The sequence below is a fragment of the Heterodontus francisci genome, chromosome 1, assembly GCF_036365525.1.
Source record: "Heterodontus francisci isolate sHetFra1 chromosome 1, sHetFra1.hap1, whole genome shotgun sequence".
Classification (NCBI taxonomy): domain Eukaryota; kingdom Metazoa; phylum Chordata; class Chondrichthyes; order Heterodontiformes; family Heterodontidae; genus Heterodontus; species Heterodontus francisci.
The window spans coordinates 22,089,349-22,111,720 of NC_090371.1; the positions used below are offsets into that span (position 1 = coordinate 22,089,349).

At 42.2% G+C, this 22,372-nt stretch overlaps 1 protein-coding gene across 2 annotated transcripts in view; it reads left to right on the top strand.

Annotated features, from left to right (window-relative positions):
* The window catches only part of LOC137368292 (putative pre-mRNA-splicing factor ATP-dependent RNA helicase DHX32), a 143,203-nt gene that overhangs the window by 74,502 nt on the left and 46,329 nt on the right, over positions 1-22,372 (top strand). For both annotated transcript variants that reach the window (XM_068028715.1, XM_068028716.1), the window contains exons 5-6: positions 159-401; positions 17,168-17,267. In XM_068028715.1, the coding sequence (XP_067884816.1) occupies positions 159-401; positions 17,168-17,267 (343 nt within the window). The remainder of the gene's footprint in view (positions 1-158; positions 402-17,167; positions 17,268-22,372) is intronic.

A 22,372-nucleotide genomic window follows, 5' to 3' on the forward strand; every position in this document is an offset into this window, starting at 1 on the left:
GGTGTGCTAAGGAGCAGTTATGGGAGTTATGGCTGAAGCCCAGTGAAGATTCTTTACTTCAGATTGCAGTCAGTTCATTTAAAGTATGTGGTTGTTTCATGGCGATCATCAAGTAAATTGTATGATATTTGTATCTTGTGTCTCCTTTTGTTTTGCAGGAGATAATGGACTGCTGTCGAGCTATCCGGACAGACGGGGGCGCTATTGGGTCTCAGTTGGGCGAGCTCATTCCTATTCCATTGCATTCAGGTGTAGGAAGCAACTTCCAAAAAATTTATGAAAATTGCAACCAGAAATTCAAAGATTACCGGAGGAAGATTATCATTGCAGACTCATTAGCTGATTCTTCATTTGCTATTGATGTCACTTATGTAGTAGACTCTGGAATGGAACTGAAAAATGTAAGTGAAATGTTAAACATAGAAAATAGGAGCAGGAGTAGGCCTTCGAGCCTGCTCCGCCATTCATTATGATCATGGCTGATCATCCAACTCAGTAGCCCGTTCCCACTTTCGCCCCATACCCTTTGATCCCTTTAGACCCAAGAGCTATATCTAACTCCTTCTTGAAAACATACCATGTTTTGGCCTTAACTGCTTTCTGTGGTAGCGAATTCCACAGGCTCACCGCTCTCTGGGTGAAGAAATTTCTCATCTCAGTCCTGAAAGGTTTACCCCGTATCCTTAAACTGTGACCCCTGGTTCTGGATTCCCCAACCATCGGGAACATCCTTCCTGCATCTACCCTGTCAAGTCCTGTTAGAATTTTATACGTTTCTATGAGATCTCCCCTCACTCTTCTGAACTCCAGCAAATATAATCCTAACCGACTCAATCTCTCATATGTCAGTCCCACCATCCCAGGAATCAGTCTGGTAACCCTTCGTTCCACTCCCTCTGTAGCAAGAACATCCTTCCTCAGATAAGGAGACCAAAACTGCACACAATAGTTGCAATTATTTTTTCCATTAACAATAACATTTAACATTTCTAATCAAAATTATTTGTTTAGAAAGAAAACACTCAACTTTGTTTACTGTTTTTCCTCCTATTTGAGACACCTTTTGCCTACTTTTAATCTTTTTTATTATTGGTGCCTGTCGAGATAGCATGTAGCTGCTGGGGAATTATCAGTTAAAGGACTAGTTCCACCTAACCCACCACACCAAGTCTGATAGCTCAGATCTGCTGTCCATTTTACTTTAAATTGGAAAAATAGCCATCTGATCCAATCTGATCAGATTCCTGCCAGGCGGGTTGGATGAAATTATCCCCTTTGTGTCAGAGTCTAATATACCAGGTTAGCAACAAAACGCTAGATCCCAATATAAGCTTGCATTACTCTGCACCAACAATAGGCAGCAATTCTGACCACCTGCTTTATCAGTATAACATTTCACCATTTTCCCCGCCTGCCGTCCAAGTGAGGTTGCGCATTGGGTGTCTGTTGGTGCATTGAAGGGCCATCCTCACAAACTATGTAGAACTACAAAGAATTTCCAGGCCATTCGGCCCAGCCGGTGTTCATGCAGGTAGGCGGTAATGTGGAGTTGAGGTTACAATCAGATCTTATTGAATGGTGGAGCAGACTCGGAAGGGCCAAGTGGCCTACTCCTGCTCCTAATTCGTATGTTTGTATGTAACTGAGTGCCTTGCTGGGCCAGTTCAGAGGAAATTTTTAAGAGTCAACCACATTGCAATGGGTCTGGAGTCACGTGTAGTTGAAACCAGGTAAGGACAGCAGATTTCCTTCCCTGAAGGGCATTAGTCCAAATTCATTACCTATGGGATTGCAGTTCATTTTTAGTGAGTTCTTTAAAAATTAAAATAGAGCAACCTTGGATTTCTTGTGAGTAAAGTATACACCCACTTGTATAGTAAAATTGTGAGAGTGCCTCCAGGCTTTGTGACTACTCATAGCCACTTACCACAATGCTATGAACATACATTTTTCAATGACCTGTAATGAATGATGGTTTGTAATAGCATAGGTGCTACATTACTCGATACCCACGTACTAATAGAGAGAAAATACAATGGGAATGGCAGGCATTTGTTGTTCCAATTCAGTTTTACTAACTTATATTCTAGTTTGATGAAACTGTCCCTTTGTGGAACAAATCACCTCATAATCTGGATGCACCCAAAGCTCAGATGTGGGCACGAAGGCTTAGTTGCTCTGAAAAGGTAGTGAACCTTCTTTCGTGGCAGTTCTACCTGCCCACGATCTATTTTTCTGGTGCCAGCCCGCCCAGTGACCAGATTTTATAGAACTCAATTTCACAAATTGACCAGATAAGGCTTTGAACTCATGACCTCTTGTTTGGCTATCCAGTAGAAGAAAAAGAGCTTGCGGATCTATTGCACCTCTCACAACCTCAGTACGTCCCAAAGTGTGTTGCGGGTAGTGAAGTACATTTAAAGCGTAGGAAACAGGGTAGCAAGGTTAGACAAACAGCAATGAGATAAATGACCAGAACATTTTTTTTTAGACATTGATTCAGGGATATTTGATGGCCAGGACACCAGGAGAACTCCCCTGCTGTAGCAACTCCACAACCCTACCCTGTGGTTTGTTTTATTTTGATGTATTGATTACAATTGTTTTTATCTGCTTTATACAACATTGTAAATGCATATTGAGCTTTAACACAAAGGTTAGGCGTAAATAAAATCAGATTTGAAACAGTCCTGCTTATTTTGAGGGGAGATCATACAGACACAATGCCCCCATAGAATGCTTAAGATACTTTTATTGTATGTAAGTAGGTTTCTGTTTCTTGACTGCTTTCCATAGTAGAAACATTCCACACCCTGGGACTAAGTGGCATTATAAATCCACAAACATATTAGTCTACAAAGTAGTCCTTGGTTTAAGTGGGCTGGTTTCAGTCCTCCTTGTTTTGACTTGCACTGCAATGGGGAGGCAGTGGCATAGTGGAAATGTTACTGATGAGTAATCCAGAACTCAGGCTAATGCTCTGGGGACATTGGTTTGAATCCCACCATGGCAGATGGTGAAATTTGAATTCAATTAATAAATCTAGAATTAAAAGCCAGTCTAATGACCATGAAACCCATCCGGCTCGCTAATGTTCTTTAGGGAAGGAAATCTGCTGTCCTTACCTGGTCTGGCCGACATGTGACTTGTGCAATGTGGTTGACTCTTAAAATGCCCTTTGAAATGGCCTAGCAAGCCACTCAGTCCAAAGGCAATTAGGGTTGGGCAACAAATGCTGGCCTAGCCAGCGATGCCTACATCCCGCAAAACAAATTAGAAAAAAACTGGTTCTCTGCATTCTACAGCAGAGCCCTGCATGGCCAGTTACAAACTTTAGAATTAAAAAAGGGATTGCATACTAGACAGGAAGGAAATAACTTAGCAATCTAAAAGTGTTTTTAATTCACCAAGATCTCCCTCGTGGTGTGCTCCCTTAAATAGTCACAGGACTACAGTATATGAATGTTGCTTGTAGTTAGTGCTCTTCACGTAATGTTACAACTTTATTTTATGCACTAGACCATTGATTGATCCTTTGTAACTTTTAAATAGCCCTGCTGTAATATTTATAGAAATGATTCATTAAATTCTAAGACTTGATAATATTGACATACTTTAAGCACACTTTAAATTAACTTCAACCAGTTAAAAAGAATTGGAATTTGACTTCGATATGGCTTTTTTAAAAATAAGTGCTTGTGAGATCATCATGTGGAAACATCTTGGAGGAATTGCTGAGCCTAATAGTTTGAGAAATGTGAATCGGCACATGCACAGCTGAAAGCAGTGTGGTAAAAAATGGTATTCGATGCTCTCCTCTCCAGTCTTCTGTGCTCCTTCCTACATCAGCTCCTCCTTGCCTAAAAGCCTGTAATTTGCACCCCGTCCGGAGTACAAAACCCATTCGTCATCAACTCATTAATTTATAGAAATCTCATCCTGCTTAACAAATCCCTCCATGACCTACACACACTCTTCCAGAGATACAAGCCAGCCTATGACTTTTAGTCTAACACTGATCGTGGCGATAGAGTTTGCAGACACATCTACTTTGCTACTTTCTTCCCAATGGTCAAAATTCTCCTCAAAATATAGGATATATGGCACAGAAACAGGCCATTCGCCCCAACGAGTCCATGCCAGAATTTGTGCTCCACTTGAGCTTCCGCCCATCTTTCCTTATGTAAAACTATTAACGTAACCCTCTATCCCCTTTTCTTTCATATGCTTGTCTAGCTTTCCCTAAAATGAATCTATGCTATTCGCTTCAACACTCCCTGTAGTAGTGAGTTTCACATTCTCACCATTTTTTGGGTAAAGATGTTTCTTCTGAATTCCCTATTGGATTTCTTAGTGACTTTCTTATATTGATGGTCTCTAGTTTTGCTTTTCCCCATATGAAGAAACATTCTTTCTGTATCCATTCCATCATTGAATATCTACTGCACAGAAGGAGGCCATTTGGCCCATCATATGCTGACTCTCCGCAAGAGCAACTCATCTAGTCCCACTCCCCAGCCTTTTCCCTGCAGCCCTGCAAATTTTTTTCTCCTCAGATAATTGTCCAATTCTCTTTTGAAAGCTTCGATTGAATCTGCCTTCATCACCCTCTCAGGTCGTGCATTCCAGATCCTGACCACTCACCGCGTAAAGACGTTTTTCCTCATGTCGCCTCTGGTTCTTTTTGCGAATTATGTTAAATCTGTGTCCTGTGGTTCTGGACCCTTCAGCTAATGGGAACAAATACTCCCTATCTATTCTATCCAAATCCCTCTTGATTTTGAACACCTCTATCAAATCTTTTATCAACCTTCTCCAAGGCGAACCGACCCAGCTTTCTCAATCTGTCCATGTCACTGAAGTCCCTTATCCCTGGAACCACTCTCGTCAATCTTTTCTGCACCCTTCTAAAGCATGGTGCCCAGAATTGGACGCAATACTCCAGTTGAGGCCGAACCAGTGCTTTATAAAGGTGGTTCATAACTTCCTTGCTTTTGCACTCTCTGCTTCTGTTTAGAAAGCCCAGGATCCCTTATGCCTTTTTAACCACTTTCTCAAACTGCCCTGCAACCTCAGTAATTTGTTAACATATTCCTGTAGGTCCCTCTGCTCCTGCACCTCCTTTAGAATTGAACCCTTGATTTTATATTGCCTCTCCTCATTCGTCCTACCAAAATGTATTACTTCACATTTCTCTGCATTAAATTTCATCTGTCACTTGTGTGCTCATTCCAGCTGTCAATGTCCTCTTGAAGTCGATACCATTCTCCTCAAAGTTCACAATACTTCCAAGTTTTGGGTCATCTGCAGATTTTGAAATTGAGCCCTGTACACCCAACTAACGGTCATTAAGATAGATCAAGAAGAGCAGTGGTTTGAGTACCGACCCCGGGGAACCCCAATGTATACCTTGCTCTAGTCAGATAAACAACCGGTACTTTCTGCTTCCTGTCACTCAATCAACTTCATATCCATGCTGCCACTTTCCATTTTGTTCCATAGACTTTAGCTTTGCTGACAAACCTGTTACTTGGCATTTTATCAAATGTCTTTTGGATATTTATATACACCACAACAACCACATTATCCTAATCAATCCTCTCTGTTAGCTCATCAAAAAGCTTAATCAAGTTAGTTAAATACAGTTCGCTTTTAACAAATCTGTACTGGCTGTCCTTAATTAGTCCACATTTGTCCACATGACTGTTAATTTTGTCCCAGATTATCATTTCTAAAAGCTCGCCAAACACTGAGGTTAAACTGACTGGCCTGTAGTTTCTGGGTTTATCCTTACACCCTTTCTTGAAGAAGGACGTAACATTTGCAATTTTCCATTCCTCTGGCACCAATCCCGTGTCTAAGGAGGTTTAGAAAATTATTAGAACAATAGAAGCACAGAAAAAGTACGGCATAGAAGGAGGCAATTCAGCCCATCGTGTCCGCGCTGGCCGAAAAAACTAGCCACCCAATCTAATCCCACCTTCCAGCACCTAGTCCAGAGCCTGTTTCAGTGCTGTATCTCTCTGACTCAATGACACTCTATCTACCAGTCCTGCCACCTTCCGGGACCTGTGGATATGCACTCCAAGGTCTCTCACTTCTACCCCTTTCAATATCCCCCTATTTTATTGTGTATATCCTCGCTTTATTTGCCCTCCCCAAATGTATTACCTCACACTTATCTGGATTGAAATCCATTTGCCACTTCTCTGCCCACTCAACAAAAGCATTGATATCTTTCTGGAGTCTGTGGCTATCATCTTCACTATCAACTACATGGCCAATTTTTGTGTCATCAGCAAATTTCCCAATCATGTTTCCCATCTTTAAGTCCAAATCATTAACATATACCACAAACAGCAAGGGACCCAACACTGCGAATCGCTACGGGAAACATCTTTCCATTCACAAAAACATCCGTCGAATACTACTCTTTGTTTCCTGTCCCTGAGCTAATTCTGGTTTCAACCTGCCACATTCCCCTATATCCCATGGGCTTTCATTTTACTGACCAGTCTGCCATGTGGGACCTTGTCAAATACCTTACTAAAATCCATGTCGACCACATCCACTGCACTACCCTCATCAATCCTCCTTGTTACTTCCTCAAAAAACTCAATTAAGCTCGTAAGACATGACCTTCCCTTAACAAATCCATGCTGACTATCCCTGATTAAGCCGTGCCTTTCTAAGTGGCAGTTTATCCTGTCTCTCAGAATAGATTCTAACAATTTACCCACCACCGAGGTCAGATTGACCGGCCTATAATTATTTGGCCTATCCCTCGTACCCTTTTTTGAATAATGGTACAACGTTCACAGACCTCCAGTCGTCTGGCACTTCTCTTGTATCTTTGGAAAAGGTGCAGAGGAGATTTACTAGGATGTTGCCTGGTATGGAGGGAAGGTCTTACGAGGAAAGGCTGAGGGACTTGAGGTTGTTTTCGTTAGCGAGAAGGAGGAGAAGAGGTGACTTAATAGAGGCATATAAGATAATCAGAGGGTTGGACAGGGTGGATAATGAGAGCCTTTTTCCTCGGATGGTGATGGCAAACACGAGGGGACATAGCTTTAAGTTGAGGGGTGATAGATATAGGACAGATGTCAGAGGTAGTTTCTTTACTCAGAGAGTAGTAGGGGCGTGGAACGCCCTGCCTGCAACAGTAGTAGACTCGCCAAGTTTAAGGGCATTTAAGTGATCATTGGATAGACACATGGATGAAAATGGAATAGTGTAGGTCAGATGGTTTCACAGGTCGGCGTAACATCGAGGGCTGAAGGGCCTGTACTGCGCTGTAATGTTCTATCTAGTGAGGATTTGAAGATGATCCTCACGCACCCACTATTTCCTCCCTGACTTCCTTTAACAACCTGGGATGCAAGCCATCGGTCCCTGGCGATTTATCCAGTTTCAAGGATATCGTATCTAATACTTCACACTCCTCCTCTTTAACTACAATGTCTACATCAACCCTTTCCTTTGTGAAGACAGAGACAAAGACATTATTGTCAGTACAGTGCAATCTTTTTCACTCGACATCCTCTGATGCATCCAGTTCTGGTGACTTATCAATTTTAAGTACAACCAGCTTTTCTAATACTCCTCTTCATTAATTTTTAGCCCATCCAGTGTTTCAACTACTTCCTCTTTCACTATGACTTTGGCAGCATCTTCTTCCTTGGTGAAGGCGGATGCAGAGTCCTTTTTTGGTACCATAGCCATGCCCTCTGCCTCCATACATGGATCCCTTTTTTTGTCCCAAATCGGCTCCATTCCTTCTCTTACTGCCATTTTACTATTTACATGCCTTTTTGGGATACACTTTTATGTTAGCTCCCAGCGTCTTCGCATACTCTCTCTATGCCGCTTACTTCCTTTTTCACTCCCCATGTGAACTTTCTATATTCGGCCTGGTTCTCACTTGTATTATCGACCTGACATCTGTATTATGCCCCTTTTTCTGCTTCATCTTACTCTCCATCTCTTTTGTCATCCAGGGAGCTCTGGCTTTGGTTGTCCTAGCTTTCCCCCTCATGGAAATGTACCTCAACTGTAACTGAACTACCTGCTCTTCAAAGGCAGCCCACTGTTCCGCTACAGTTTTGCCTGCCAATATTTCATTCCAGTTTACCCGGGACAGATCCATTCTCAATCAGCTGAAATTATCCCTCCTTCAATTAAGCATTTTTACTCTAGATTGCTCCTTGGCCTTTTCCATAGCTAACCTAAATCCTATAATACTATCATTACTGTTCCCTAAATGGTCCTCTACTGACACTTGACCCAACTAATTTCCCAGAACCAGCAATCCCTCCTTTCTTTTTGGGCAAGAAACATACAGGTCAAGAAACTTCTCCAGGAACACACTTCAGAAACTCTTCACCCCTCTCTGTCCTCTACAGTGTATGTATCTAAGTACACTATTAGCATCCTGGTCTATAGTAGGATAATTAAAGTCCCATATTCTTACGACTCAATAGTTTCCAAACCTCTCTAACTTCCCTGAAAATTTGCTCTTCTGTATTTTTCCCGCTAGTTAGTGGCCTATAGACTACACCCACAAAGTTTAATGTTACTGCTATTGTTTTTTTAATTCTAACCAAATAGATTCTGTTCTTGACCCCTCCAAGAAATCCTGTCTGCCGGCACTGTAATGTTTTCCTTAATCAATACTGCCAACCCTCCTACTTTCTTCCCTTCCCTATCTTGCCTGAATATCTTGTATCAAGGAATATTTAGTACCCAATCCTGTCCTTTTTTGAGCCAGGTCTCTGTTATTGCCACAATATCATATTTCCATGTGGCTATTTGTGCCTGCCAGCTCACCAACCTTATTCACCATGCTTCATCTATTTCCATACATACACTGTAAACCTAATTTAAACCTTATTGCATTTCCTCTTAGTCTGACCTCACGGCATAGTTTTCTGTTTCTTACTCTAGTGCTATATATCTTTCCAATCCGTTATGCACCTCATTAATGCTTCCTAATGCTACAGTCTGGTTCCCCTGCCAAATTAGTTTAAACCCTCTAAAACAGCACTAGTAAACTGCCCTGTGAGAACCTTGCACGTGGCATCAGGAACAATCTGGAGATTACAACCTTGAGGTCTTGCTTGCAAGTCTCCTTGCTAGCTGCCTAAAGTCTGACTCCTTCTTTCTACCTATGCTGTTGGTGCCAATATAGACCACAACCTCTAGCTGTTCACTCTTCCCCTTCAGATCCTCTGCAGCAGCTCAGTGATATCCTTGATCCTGGCACCAGGGAGGCAACGTATCATCCTTGTATCACATCTGTGGCTGCAGGAACACCTGTCTGTTCCCCTAACTCTAGAATCCCCCATTACGATTGCTTTCCCCATTTTTCCCCACGCCCCTGTACAGCTGTGCTCCCTGTGGTGCTATGGACTTGGCTCTGGCTGCACTCCACAGAGGAATATCACCTTGACCAATATTCAGAACGGAGTACCCGTTGGTGAGTGAGATGCGTTCAGGGGACTCCTGCACTACCTGCCTCGATCTGCTTGATGCCTGACAGTCACCCATTCCTTCTCTGCCTGCACACTCTTAAGCTGCAGGGTGACCACCTCTAGAAACGTGCTATCAATGAAACTCAAGTTTTGCGGAGGCATCGCAATGACTCCAGCTGTGGCTCGAGCTCCAAAACCCAGAGTTTGAGGTCTTTTAGCTGAAGACAATTCCTGCACGTGTGGTTGTCCAGAACAAAAATCTGGAACTCCCTTCCTAACAACACTGTGGGCGTACCTACATCACATAGACTGCAGTTCTTCAAGAAGGTGGTGGTGAACCGCCACCTTCTCAAAGGCAATTAGGGATGGACAACAAATGCTGGGCTTGCCAGCAACGCTCACATCCCCGGAAGGAAAATAAATCACAAAAATTATCCTGGAGTTCCCACATGGAACAGAATGTGCATCTAACGGGACTGAGGTGCCTTCCCATGCCTCGATAATTTGGACAACTAACTAAGAACAAAGAACAGTACAGCACAGGAACAGGCCATTCGGCCCTCCAAGCCTGCGCCGATCTTGATGCCTGCCTAAACCAAAACCTTCTGCACTTCCATGGTCCGTATCCCTCTATTCCCATCCTATTCATGTATTTGTCAAGATGCCTCTTAAACGTCATTATCGTACCTGCTTCCACCACCTCCCCCGGCAGCAAGTTCCAGGCACTCACCACCCTCTGTGTAAAAAATTTGCCTCGCACATCCCCTCTAAACTTTGCCCCTCTCACCTCAAACCTATGTCCCCTAGTAACTGACTCTTCCACCCTGGGAAAAAGCTTCTGACTATCCACTCTGTCCATGCCGTTCATAACTTTGTAAACCTTTATCATGTCACCCCTCCACCTCCGTTGCTCCAGTGAAAACAATCCGAGTTTATCCAACCTCTCTTCATAGCTAATGCCCTCCAGATCAGGCAACATCCTGGTAAACCTCTTCTGTACCCTCTCCAAAGCCTCCACGTCCTTCTGGTAGTGTGGCGACCAGAATTGCACGCAATATTCTAAGTGTGGCCTAACTAAAGTTCTGTACAGCTGCAGCATGACTTGCCAATTTTTATATTCTATGCCTCGACCGATGAAGGCAAGCATGCCGTATGCCTTCTTGACTACCTTATCCACCTGTGTTGCCACTTTGTGACCTGTGGACCTGTACGCCCAGATCTCTCTGCCTGTCAATACTCCTAAGGGTTCTGCCATTTACTGTATACTTCCCACCTGCATTAGATCTTCCAAAATGCATTACCTCACATTTGACCGGATTAAACTCATTCTGCCATTTCTCCGCCCAAGTCTCCAATCGATCTATATCCTGCTGTATCCTCTGACAATCCTCATCACTATCCGCAACTCCACCAACCTTTGGGTCGTCCGCAAACTTACTAGTCAGACCAGCTACATTTTCCTCCAAATCATTTATATATACTACAAAGAGCAAAGGTCCCAGCACTGATCCCTGCGGAACTCCACTAGTCACATCCCTCCATTCAGAAAAGCACCCTTCCACTGTTACCCTCTGTCTTCTATGACTGAGCCAGTTCTGTATCCATCTTGCCAGCTCACCTCTGATCCCGTGTGACTTCACCTTTTGGACCAGTCTGCCATGAGGGACCTTGTCAAAGGCTTTACTGAAGTCCATATAGATAACATCCACTGCCCTTCCTTCATCAATCATCTTTGTCACTTCCTCAAAAAACTCAATCAAATTAGTGAGACACGACCTCCCCTTCACAAAACCATGCTGCCTCTCGCTAATAGGTTTGTTTGTTTCCAAATGGGAGTAAATCCTGTCCCGAAGAATCCTGTCTAATCATTTCCCTACCACTGACGTAAGGCTCACCGGCCTATAATTTCCTGGATTATCCTTGCTACCCTTCTTAAACAAAGGAACAACATTGGCTATTCTCCAGTCCTTTGGGACCTCACCTGTAGCCAATGAGGATGCAAAGATTACTGTCAAGGCCCCAGCAATTTCTTCCCTTGCCTCCCTTAGTATTCTGGGGTAGATCCCATCAGGCCCTGGGGACTTATCTACCTTAATGCTTTGCAAGACACCAACACCTTTTTTTGATAATGAAATGACTGAGACTATCTACATTCCCTTCCCTAGGCTCATCATCCACCAAGTCCTTCTCTTTGGTGAATACTGATGCAAAGTACTCATTTAGTACCTCGCCCATTTCCTCTGTCTTTGAGCGGGCCAACCCTTTCCCTAGTTACCCTCTTGCTCTTTATATATGTATAAAAAGCCTTGGGATTATCCTTAATCCTGTTTGCCAATGACTTTTCATGACCTCTTTTAGCCCTCCTGACTCCTTGCTTAAGTTCCTTTCTACTGTCTTTATATTCCTCAAGGGATTTGTCTGTTCCCAGCCTTCCAGCCCTTACGAATGCTTCCTTTTTCTTTTTGACTGGGCTCACAATGTCCCGCGTTATCCAAGCTTCCCGAAACTTGCCAAACTTATCCTTCTTTCTCACAGGAACATGCTGGTCCTGGATTCTAATCAACTGCCATTTGAAAGGCTCCCACATGTCAGATGTTGATTTACCCTCAAACAGCCGCCCCCAATCTAAATTCTTCAGTTCCTGCCTAATATTGTTATAATTAGCCTTCCCCCAATTTAGCACCTTCACCCGAGGGCTACTCTTATCCTTATCCACACGTACCTTAAAACTTATGGAATTATGGTCACTGTTCCCGAAATGCTCCCCTACTGAAACTTCGACCACCTGGCCGGGCTCATTCCCCAATACCAGGTCCAGTACTGCCCCATCCCTAGTTGGACTATCTACATATTGTTTCAAGAAGCCCTCCTGGATGCTCCTTACAAATTCTGCCCCATTTAAGCCCAGTCAATATAGGGGAAGTTAAAATCACCCACCACTACAACCCTGTTACCTTTACATCTTTCCAAAATCTGTCTACATATCTGCTCCTTTACCTCCCTCTGGCTGTTGGGAGGCCTGTAGAAAACCCCCAACATTGTGACTGCACCCTTCCTATTCCTGAGCTCCACCCATATTGCCTCGCTGCACGACCCCTCCGAGGTGTCCTCCCGCAGTACAGCTGTGATATTCTCCTTAACAAGTAATGCAACTCCCCCACCCCTTTTACATCCCCCTCTATCCCGCCTGTAGCTTCTAAATCCTGGAACATTTTAAATTTATCAAAAATAAAACTTGGGACTTTAAAAACAAACAAGATTTAAAACCTGATTTAATCATTCTATATCCTTATCTTAGATCCTTAACTCAATACTTATCCTCTATACTGAATCTTAGTTCCTTCGTTTTCTGCCACTCCTTCTCTGCACTGACTCTGATGTCATTTTCAATTTCTGCCTGTGTTCCTTCCAGCCACACGTCTACTCTGCTGCCACACCTTGTATGCTGTTCCGCTCTTGCTCCTCCTGGTCTGGGGTCTGTTCTGCTGCTGCCCCTTTTATCCCGCTGCATTCTCGCTCTGCTGTTGCTCCTCCTGAATGGCAGAATAGGCACGAGTGCCTAAAATCGCCTACTCATGTTCCTGTGTTCCTAGTACATTTTGTTCTGCAAATCACTGTTTTCATCTCTGTTTAATGGAGAACCTTCAGTATCTAATATGCTAAAGTTGAGCGGAGGTGGCAGAGATTAAGTCACACCTGCCCATCCAAGGAATACTGACAGGTAAAATGTTGAAGATCAGTTCTGGCAACGTGTAGGGAGAATCCACCACCTATTCTGCAGATTTTCCTTTGGTTGTGCAAGTGAGTCAAACAACCAGTGGAAATTGTGTATAAACATTTTCAGATTGTTAAAGTTTACATGCATACACTAAATGTGTTGATACAGATTCGTCTGTGCATTATTTTTATGAAAGCTGTGCCAAGATGAGCATTTTAGTCTGATCACGCATGGAATTCTTAGCAATTGCAGTATCTGTAGACTGACAGTTGATTTTGATTGATATGACAGTCTTAATAGACTATAGGCCATTATTATTTGCTTGTAGGTTGTACCTCCTGAAATTGGAGGTACATATTTTAATATGGTTTAATTTCTATCCTTATTAAAGACATTCATTTATATCTAGTCGCCATGTCCTGGAGGTTTGGCAAATTTATCAATCATCCCAGGACAAATGTAGCATGTACAGGTTCAGAGTAAAGCCTTAGCCCCAACCATGCTGTACCATTTATATTTCCCACTCTAGCTGTGGTCCCTCTTGAAATTTTTGAGTACAAAATTCTGTGACATGGGCCTGAGAAAACACTGCCCAAACTCCTTTCATATAGTACGCACACGCGCAAACACACACATACAGATTTTTTGTCCATGTCACTAGGACTTTGTCCCCTTCTTTAGAAAAGGGAAAGGAAGAAGCTGCGTGTTTAAATCTTACCCTTGCAGAAACAGCTTAACTAGGTTCAGCCCCCTCAGGTTACAGCAAATCTTGTTTAAGCAAGAGATTTTATTTTTATTACCAATTGTTGCCCTTCTCCATCCTCACTGGGAAAATGCTAGAGTCCATTATTAACCAAGAAATAGCAGGATATTTAGAAAAACATAATGCAATCAAACAGAGTCAACATGGTTTTATGAAAGGGAAATCATGTTTGACAAATTTGTTAGAATTCTTTGAGGATATAACAAGCAGAGTGGATAAAGGGGAACCAGTAGATGATGTGTATTTGGATTTTCAGAAGGTGTTTGATAAGGTGCCACATAAAAGGTTATTGCACAAAATAAGAGATCAAGGTATTGGGGGTAATGTGTTGGCATGGATTGAGGATTGGCTAACACACAGAAGACAGAGAGTCAGGATCAGTGGGTCTTTTACAGGTTGGAAAACTGTAACTAGTGGGGTGCCACAAGGATCGGTCCTAGGGCCTCAACTAATTACTACCTATATTATTGACTTAGAGGAAGGGACAGAGTGTAGTGTATCCAAATTTGCTGACAATACAAAAATAGGTGGGAAGGCATGTTGTGATAAGGACACAAAGAATCTGCAAAGGGATATAGATAGGTTAAGTGAGTGAGCAAAAACTTGGCAGATGGTGTTCAATGTGGGAAAGTGTCAGGTAATCCACCTTGGTAAGAAGACTAAAAAGGCAGATTATTATTTAGATGGAGAAAGTCTACAAATTACTGTCGTACAGAGGGATCTGGGTGTTCTTGTGCATGAAACACAAAAGGTTAGCATTCAGGTGCAGCAGGTAATTAGGAAGGCAAATGGAATTTTGGCCGTTATTGCTAGGGGGTTAGAGTTTAAAAATAGGGAAGTCTTGTTACAACTGTATAGGGTGTTGGTGAGGCCACACCTGGAGTACTGCGCACAGTTTTGGTTCCCATATTTAAGGAAGGATATACTAGCATTGGAGGCAGTTCAGAAAACGTTCATTAGGCTGATTCCTGGGATGAAGGGGTTGTCTTATCAAGAATGGCGAAACAGGTTAGGCCTTTATTCATTGGCATTTAGAAGAATGAGAGATGATCTTATTGAAACATAAGATTTTAAGGGGGCTTGACAGGTTAGATGTTGAGAAGATGTTTCCACAAGTGGGGGAATCTCGAACTAGGGGACATAGTTACAGAATAAGGGGGCACACATTTAAAACAGAGATGCGAAGGAATTTATTTTCTCAGAGGGTGGTGAATCTCTGGAATTCTCTACTTCAGAACGTTGTGGAGGCTAGGTCACTAAATGTATTTAAGGAGGAGGTAGATAGATTTTTGAAATCTCGAGGAGTCGAGAGTTAGGCGGAGCAGGCCCGAAAGAGGAGTTGAGGCCTGGGACAGATCAGCCATGATCTTATTGAATTGCCTATTCCTGCTCCTATTTCTTATGTTCAAAGCATTGATTCTTTGCTGAGGCAGGGCTCTGTGGGTGCAGATAACACTCCAGTAGTTTATCCATTTTGGATATTATTCATGTGTGAATGTGACTATGTCCATGATAAAACTATCCCTTCTTGTCCTTTTCGACCAGTCTGCAGTCTTTGACATGGTTAACGTCCCCATCCTCCTGCAAAGCCTATCCTCCATTGTCCAGTTGGATGATAAAAATGGACTCAGGCGAGTGCATTTTTATCTATCCACTAATAGCCAGAGAATTACCTGGAAAGGCTTCTCTTCCAGCTCCAGCACCATGACCTCTGGAGTTCCCCAAAGATCTATCCTTAGCCCCCCCCCCCCCCATTTTTCATCTACATGCTGCTCCTCGGTGATTTTATGCAAAAGGGGAGATGGTGGTGTAGTCGTAATGTCGCTGAACTAGTAATCCAGAGGTCCAGAGGACATGGTTCAAATCCCACCATGGTAGTGGATGGAATTTAAGTTCAATTAATTAATAAAAATCTGGACTTGAAAGCTAGTCTCAGTAATGGTGCCATGAAATTTTCATTGATTGTTGTAAAAACCCATCTAGTTCACCAATGCCTTTTAGGGAAGGTAATCTGCTGTCCTTACCTGTTCTGGCCTATATGTGACTCCAGACCCACAGCAATGTGGTTGACTCTTAATTGCCCTCTGAAATGGCCTAGCAAGCTACTCAGTGGTCACGGGCAATTAGGGATGGACAACAAATACTGGCCTTGCCAGCGATGCCCTATTCCTATGAAATAATTTTTTTAAAAAGCTCTTCAGGTTCCAAATGTACACTGGCAGAGTCCAGTTCTACATGACCATTATCCCTCTCAACCCTGCCAACAATTCTAAATTGTCACACTGTTTGTCCGGCATCCAGTAATGGATGAACAGAAATTTTTTCCAACTAAATATTGGGAAGATCAAAACTATTGTTTTCAAACCTCTTTGCCTCTCTACCTTTCTTTCTTTAAACTTACCTCTTCTTTTGATTACCTGTTCTTGTATCTCCTTATGTGGTTTGGTGTCATTCTGTTTGATAACACTCCTGAGAAGCACCTTGGTGCTATATAAATGAAAGTTTTTGTCATTGGCAACAAGAAATTTGACCACAGAGTAAATCAAAGACAAGTCTAATCATATCCTTACTTGATGTCCACGTGTAGTTCCGAAAGGAGTTGTTGACTAGAGATCTGAACTCATTTTACCCTCCCAAACCCAAGGGCACTGAGCCAACCTGTAGCATCCATACAGCTGCTGTGCTAACTCTGAACAGATCAACAAGTTAAACTTGGAATTTTCTTGGACTATGTGGTTCAGCTGCTCCACTCAATAAACTCACTGTGGTTGAATTATACAGATTTTCATTAAATGTTTCTGATGGGCCAATTAATTAAGTGCAGTTATTCTTGGCTCATCGGTCAATTGTCCTGTGCAGAAACATGATTGGATCCTGTTAATGGAAACCAACCAATTCATTTACCTGAGATATTGATAACTAGTATAAGATCAATCATGATGCTTCTGATTATTTGTTTGATATGTAGGTGCTGACACAGCCTCTTTTTTAATTGTAGGCCATGTTAAATTCAGGGGTGTGTAGATCAATAAACAAAAATTGTTTGTCAAGCTTTATTAACTTTATATCTGAAATGCATGTTTAGCTGGATTTTTTCATTTTTTTCCCCTGTATCACAGGCTAAACCTGTTGAAATGAAGTCTGAGAGATATATCCAGTATGTAAAGTCCAAATTCTTAGGCTGTATTTGCTACATATTTTTTCTCTCTTCCCCAGGTATACAATCCTCGCATTAGGGCTGATTCTCAGGTAGTTCAGCCAATTAGCAAGAGCCAGGCTGAGCTGAGGTGGCAGAGATTAGGCCACACCTGCCCAGGTAAGAAATACAGATGGGTAAAATGTTAAATATCAGTTCAAGGTCATAGAATCGTAGAAATTTTAAGGCACAGAAAGAGGCCACTAGGCCCATCGTGTCTGTGCCGGCTGAAAAACGATCCACCTATTCTAATCCCACATTCCAGCATTTGGTCCGTAGCCCTGCAGATTACGGCACTTGAGGTGCATATCTATACTCCTTTTGAATGAGTTGAGGATTTCTGCCTCAACTACCCTTTCAGGCAGTGTGCGAAGGATTCTGCACTGATACCAGCTAATCTGCAGATTTTCCTTCGACTGTGCAAGTGAGTTAAACAACCAGTGGAAATTATGTGCAGCTCCATGACTATAAAATTTTCAGATTATTAAAGTTTACATGTGAAAATTAAATGTGTTGATACAGACTCCTCTGTGCATTATTTTTTAGAAAAGTTGTGCCAAGATGAGCATTTTTGTCTGATATATGGAATTCTTAGCAATTGCAGAATCCATAGGATTACAGTTGATTTTGATTGCTAATAGTCTATAGGCCATTGTTATTTGCTTGTAGGTTGTACCTGTGCAGCACAAGGCAGTTTAAAGTGCTAATGTCTGTACATGCAAAACTTACTTGCACTATTCTATCTAATAATGGCCCTAACAGCTGTCTGGATAAGTGTTAATTTCCAACAATCTCAGGTTGTTCAAAATAAAAATAGTGTGAGATGAACTTCTACCACATATCCACGCCATCACTAAGACCGCCTGTTTCTACCTCTGCCTGATTTCATCCCCGTCTCAACTCATCTGCTTCTGAAACCCTCATTCAAGCCTTTGTTACCTCTAGACTTGACTATTTCAATGCGCTCCTGGCTGGTTTCCCACATTCTACTCTCTGTAAATTTATGGTCATCCAAACTCTGCTGCCCATGACCTTACTTGCACCAAGTTCCATTCACCTGTCACCCCTGTGCTCACTGACCTACATTGGCTCCCAGTCAAGCAACGCTTTGATTTTAAAATTATCAGTGGTAATGTCACTGGACTAGTAAAACAGAGCCCAGACTACTGCCCTGGGGACATGAGTTTGAATCCCACCATGGCAGATGGTGAAATTTGAATTCAATTAATAAATCTGTAATTAAAAAGCTAGTTTAATGGTGACCATGCTGATTGTTGAAGAACCCATTTGGTTCACTGATTTCCTTCCTTCAGGAAGTTTTGGTGTTTTGGCAGTGTCTGCTTGGCAAGCGGTTGAAAATTTACTCTATAGGTGCTATTGTGTTGGACTGGATTTGAGTGTGCACATGCCTGCCAGCTATTACCATTCCAGTACCATTCGCTGGTCAAAAGCAGAGCCACTGACTCAATAATGGCTCTGCACTGCCACCAGAACAAGGTAAAACAGGCTATTTATGTTTTTAAGCACAAGCAAAAACACAAGAGCAGTCTACTTGCCATCAGCTCCATTTCAATCATTTTAATAACGTGATAGCACCTCATTTCTGTTTCTTAAGAATTTTTAGCTTAACTTTCAAAAGTCCCAGTGTTTCACTGTGGTAGGTGTTTTGACCAACAAGACCTGGGCCTTTGGAGCTCAGGAAATCTTGCCTTCAGTCATTTTTTTGGTCAAGTTTTAGAAAGTGAAAAAAGGCACCTGGCAGTGCTCATAATCATATGCAGACTTAATGTAGATAGATTTTTTTTTGCAATAGGTGTGATATGTGAAACCCATAAAGGATGTCAATATACCAAGTTCCCAGTTCTAAGTTGCAGTTTAAATTTATGTCATGCTGAAGTATGCTTTTAATGCCACCTAGATAATGGATGGATGAGCAGTAACTGTAGAACAAATTGATGGACAGCATTTGTGACATGCATACAAGGTTCATCTATTTAGTGTACAATACTGTTGAATAGTCTTACTTTCCCTAAAGTATCCTGGTTTCTCCCACTTTTCCTGAATGTTGCAGGTATGGTACACAAAGTTGAGCCTGGCTACTATTTGGCATGATGCACTGCCATTTTATGGGGAGCTGCTGTGGAGGGAAATCCACCTCCGGTGGCATGGCTCATATCTGCAGCCATTAAACATGGGGCCAGATAATCAGATTGTTTCCTTTCTCTGCCTTGGCTTGCCTTCCCTTGCTTCTTATCTGTCTTTTTTTTAAAAAGACTTTCATTTATATAGCACTTTTCACACCGGATGTCTCAAAGCACTTTAGAAACATAGAAAGCAGGAGTAGGCCATTTGGCCCTTCAAGCCTGCTCCGCCATTCATTATGATCATGGCTGATCATCCAACTCAGTAACCTGTTCCCGCTTTCCCCCCATATCTTTTGATCCCTTTAGACCCAAGAGCTATATCTAACTCCTTCTTGAAAACATACAATGTTTTGGCCTCAACTGCTTTCTGTGGTAGCGAATTCCACAGGCTCACCACTCTCTGGGTGAAGTAATTTCTCCTCATCTCAGTCCTTTACCGCTATGAGGAAAGATTGGATAAGCTCGGGTTGTTTTCCCTAGAACAGAGGTGGCTGAGGGGTGACTTAATTGAGGTTTACAAAATTATGAGGGGCCTAGATACAGTAGGCAGGAAGGACCTGTTTCTTTTAGCAGAGAGGTCAGTTACCAGGGGGCACAGATTTAAGGTGATTGGTAGAAGGATTAGAGGGGACATGAGGAAAAGCTTTTTCACCCAGAGGATGGTGGATGTCTGGAATTCACTTCTTGGATCGGCGGTGGAGGTAGAAACCCTCATATTTTAAAAGGTACCTGGACATGCACCTGAAGTGCTGTAACCTGCAAGGCTGTGGACTAGGTGCTGGACGATGGGATTAGATTGGGCGGCTAGTTTGTTCGGCTGGCACGGACATGACGGCTGAATGGCCTCATTTTGTGCCGTAATTTTTCTGTCGTTCTATGGAAGTCACTGTTGCAATGTAGAAGACCAGTACAGCTTTTGGAAAGGCTGGCAAATACTCCAAAACAATTAGAGCCCACAAGTCCCTTTAGCATCTTCACAGCAATCCTTTAAGAGCTATTGGCTTATAAAATATCCTTCCTACTTATTAAGCATTCTCTCAGCAGCTCATGGAAATAGCCAAGGCCAACTGTCGCTGCTACTTGTAACACAGTGGCACGATTCCAAAATCAGCTTTACAGTCGTTTTCTTTTCCCCTTGTCCTCCTTTTACAGCCTATAGTTATAATACTGTACCTTCACTCGTGACATGACTTGTGGTCAGTAGAGCATGCTTGGGAGAAACAGATGGCTTTGGACCTATGTTTCCAAATCTTTTCACCACTCTGGTTTTCCTCATCTCACATCATGGGTCTCTTGAAGAGTAATTGATCGAGGTTGATTGCTAAAATTAGTCAATTTTATTACCCTTATATCACACAACTACCAGAATGGTAGAAGGTGAACTAGATAGACCATGGTCTTTTTTCATCTCGCAATTCCTATGTTCTTAAGTGCAATGCGGGCTGGAGTAGCCTTCCATTACATTCTCATGATTCAGTGAGAGTAAGCTCCAACTCAAAGGCAGGAGGGCAGAGTATTAAAAATCAAGGGGAAGTTGCTGGGTGTCTGTTAACCACAGCACTGCCAGGCATTTATGCCTCTGATTAGCCAATGTCTGATGCATACACATATCATCACAGAAGTATGACATAATTATTCAAAAAGGTTGAAAGGCTCTGCAGAAAAACACTTCTGCTCCACTTATTAGTTTGCCACAAATAAAGCAGTTTTGAAAATAGCGGTTTGTGTGTATCTTAATTTTAAAATATCCTGATTTTTTTTTTTAAAAGGTTGAAAGAAACTGATCTGCTTTTGTGGTCTGACTCCAGTCATAATATAATTGGGGAAAAGTGAAGTTATGTAGCAGCCTGACTTGCAGTAAAATTTTCCTGTGGTTCATTAATAATTCAATAGGTAATAAACTTATGGTTTTTTTTTTACCCCTCAAGATATGTTTGACTCCGCTGTTTATTTAAAAACAGCTTTGTTGGCATGTGTATTCAATAACAACTTAACTTACCTATCTTATTAAGGGAGATGTGTCAGAGCTGTTCATTGGGCTGTGGATCATGAAAGAATTCCAAGATGGAAGGGGGAAAAAGATTTTCAAAAGGATGTGCAGTAGTGTAGTGGTTATGGTCATGAATTAGCAACCCAGAGATCAAATCCCAACATAAGTTATGCAACTAAATTCAATAAATTTGGTCATTTTTGGGCTTGCACCAGAAAAAAATGGGTGTAACTGAAAACTACCAGATTGCCATAAACAGCCAACTGATTCGCTTAATATCCTTTAGTAAAGAGAACCTGTCACCCATAATCAGTTTATCTTGCATGTGACGGCAGTCCGACACTATATGGCCCACATCCTGAGCACACTCTTTCAAAAAAAAATGGCTTCAAAAAGAAGGGTCTTCAGGCGTTAGTTTTGAAATCAGGGAAGTGGCAAGGTGGAGATACTGTTGGAATTTCCGTGTACAAGCTAAAGTGGCTGCAAGAGTGACAACCAATAAGTAATCTCCTGTCGGAGATGTGCAGAGTTTGGGCAGAAACGTTAGTAAGTGGGGAGACATGGAAGGAATTGAAAATGGCATTTGTAGCAGACGCGATCCCGATGCAAGATCTGGGATGACTGGCCCACCAGGCTAGGGAATTTCAGTGGGAGATCGCTTCCATAGAGAAAATTACAGAGCCTAATTGAACACAACTACTCAAAGGAACTTTGTTTCTATTTTTAGTTTTAATAAGTGTATGCACAGATCAGTGGCAGACAAAATTTATTTCAGTCAAACACAAATTTCTGCCCATAGGCAGGAAAAATAAGAAACTTGCCATCTCTAATGAATGGTTTTGAAATAGCTAAAATGAAATGGAAAGAGAATTTGGAATCTTGGACTCAATGCTATACATGGCTACCCAATACAGAGCAGCAGTCAACAAAGCCAATTGCACTGCATAGCCACGAAGTCCATTTCAGATCACCAAGATATTCGAAATAGTGAAGAGAAGAACCACGAGGCTGACCCTTGTGGTCAAGAATAGAAGTTATGAGATAACTAGAAATTTGGGCTCTTCAGTCTGGATAGTGAGTATCTGAGAGAT